Source organism: Fonticula alba (assembly GCF_000388065.1).
Source record: "Fonticula alba strain ATCC 38817 unplaced genomic scaffold supercont2.9, whole genome shotgun sequence".
Classification (NCBI taxonomy): Eukaryota; order Rotosphaerida; family Fonticulaceae; genus Fonticula; species Fonticula alba.
In genome coordinates, this window is record NW_009242979.1 from 373,651 (window position 1) to 375,631 (window position 1,981).

General features: G+C 65.8%; 2 protein-coding genes across 3 annotated transcripts in view; one reads left to right on the top strand and one right to left on the bottom strand.

Moving 5' to 3' along the window:
- Positions 1-87: 87 nt before the first annotated feature.
- H696_05150 (hypothetical protein) lies at positions 88-880 on the bottom strand. The gene has a single exon (XM_009499004.1). The coding sequence runs from the start codon at positions 721-723 to the stop codon at positions 292-294; it is 432 nt and encodes a 143-aa protein (XP_009497279.1). The 5' UTR covers positions 724-880; the 3' UTR covers positions 88-291.
- Positions 881-1,306: 426 nt separating this feature from the next.
- H696_05151 overlaps positions 1,307-1,981 on the top strand; it is a 1,771-nt gene continuing 1,096 nt past the window's right edge. For both annotated transcript variants that reach the window (XM_009499006.1, XM_009499005.1), the window contains exons 1-2: positions 1,307-1,549; positions 1,648-1,747. In XM_009499006.1, coding sequence (XP_009497281.1) covers positions 1,382-1,549; positions 1,648-1,747 — 268 coding nt within the window. In that variant the 5' untranslated portion in view covers positions 1,307-1,381. The remainder of the gene's footprint in view (positions 1,550-1,647; positions 1,748-1,981) is intronic.

The window sequence follows — 1,981 nt, forward strand, 5'->3', positions numbered from 1 at the left end:
CCCCCCCCCCAGCCGAGCTCCGGGTGATCGCGCCCACGGCAAGACAAGATTACCGGTTCTCAAAAAAAAAGGAAAAAAATAAAAGAATCTGTCCCCTGGTGTGTAGTGTGTAAAGGGGGGGGGGGATGAAAATACTTTTGCGCCCTGAGGGGCACCACATTCACATACAACACCAAGTCATCTTCCCAGCAGGGCCCGGGCTTGCCGGTGGTGAGCCGGAGAAGTGATGTGCATGCGCGTGCATGCATGCGCGCGAGTGAGGAAACGCCCAAGCACCGAGCGGGACGGCAGTCACTTGTCCAGCGACACCTCGCGACGCTCGGCATATCCCTCGGCCTTGGCGATCTTCACCAGGAAGGGACACACGGCAATGAACTCCAAGGCTTGTTGCTCCTCCGGGGTCAGCTCGGCGCGGCTTTGGTTCAGGACGTTAAAGAGATCGGAGGCCACTCGGGTCCCGAGGCCGAGGCCGCGCGTCTCGCCGGGCAGCACAAAGTGCGTGAGGCGGAGGAGCACCCGGCGATCCGGCTCGGGGCCCTGCTCGGCCGTGAAGTCGCACACCACCGAGATGTCCTTCTGCACTGGGGTCGCGCCGGCCGGAATTCGCAGCTCGAAGCGCCCGGCATCGGTGGCTGGCGGCGACACCAGCTTAGCCGTGGCGGCATAGCCAAGGGGCGAGGTTCGCGGGAAACGCCGGAGAAGGGCGCCAACAACAGGAAGCATGGTGGATGTATGTGTGTGTGTGTGCTTTCTGAGAGGGAGAGGGAGGCAGAAAGTAGAAGAAGGATAAGGTGGAGGGGGGGGGGGAGGCGTTAGGCAGTCGGCCTTGGAGCTGACGAAGGCCGGGCAAAGCAAAGGACATGCATGTCGTGGAGCAGGCCTCCTCGCCGCAGCCAGGTGGGGACCTCTTTTCCCTCAGGGCCTGGGTGGTGGCGGGACGCGGGGCGCGGGGCGCCGGGCGCGAGGGAGGGACATCTCAGCCGCGCAGGGCAATGAAAAACACACCCAAGGGCTGGGGATCTCCCCCCCCGGCCGACGGAAGATGCCCGTGTCAGGGGAGGGCGCGGTGACTGGCGATCGTAGGCCGTGGTCACGTGCGCCCGTCGATCGCGATCGTGTCCTCGGGACACTCGTCGATGGCGAGTTCTTGTGTCCCCGGCCGTCTGCCGCGCAGGGCCGAGAGTGTCAGCCTTCCGGGACATTCGGCGCGGACACCCAGGATCGGGCCCCCTTCAACAGGCGGCCCCTGCCGCGGGTCTCCCTCGGCGTGCCTGGCACCCCCCCCCCCCTCCTGCTTTCCCAAGACACACACACACACACACGCACGCACCTTTGTGTCCCTTCTTCTGCCCCTTCCTCGCCCCCTCCATCGCCTCTCGTCATGACACAAGACCCCGCCATTAGCGCCGAGTATCTGGCCACCACGCCACTGCCCTCGACCACCTGGGGCCCGGTCGATATCCATGCCCCGGGTGCGGTGGCCGAGCTGCACCGCCGCATCGCCGAGACGCAGGAGGCCCTGCGCGTGCGCGTCGAGCTCCTCCTCTCGGTGCGCTGGCCCTCCCCCTTCCTTCCTCCTCCTCCTCTTCTCTCCCTCCCTCCTCCTTCACCCCCTGGCGCTGACTTCCTTCTGTCGGAACCGGCCAGCTGAATGTCGGCCGGGACGATTCGCTTCTGGACGCCGAGGGCTACCCCCGTTCGGACATCTGCGTTCACACCGTTCGCCTAGCCCGGAGCCAAGCTGACAGTGCGTGCGGAGGCCCGACAAATGGACACATTTGCGCGTCCCTGCCCCCACTTCCTTCTGTCGGAACCGGCCAGCTGAATGTCGGCCGGGACGATTCGCTTCTGGACGCCGAGGGCTACCCCCGTTCGGACATCTGCGTTCACACCGTTCGCCTAGCCCGGAGCCAAGCTGACAGTGCGTGCGGAGGCCCGACAAATGGACACATTTGCGCGTCCCTGCCCCCCCCCCCCCCCC

Excerpts from the sequence above, each read along its gene's own strand:
- H696_05150 (XM_009499004.1), bottom strand. The coding sequence starts at position 723 with ATGCTTCCTGTTGTTGGCGCCCTTCTCCGGCGTTTCCCGCGAACCTCG.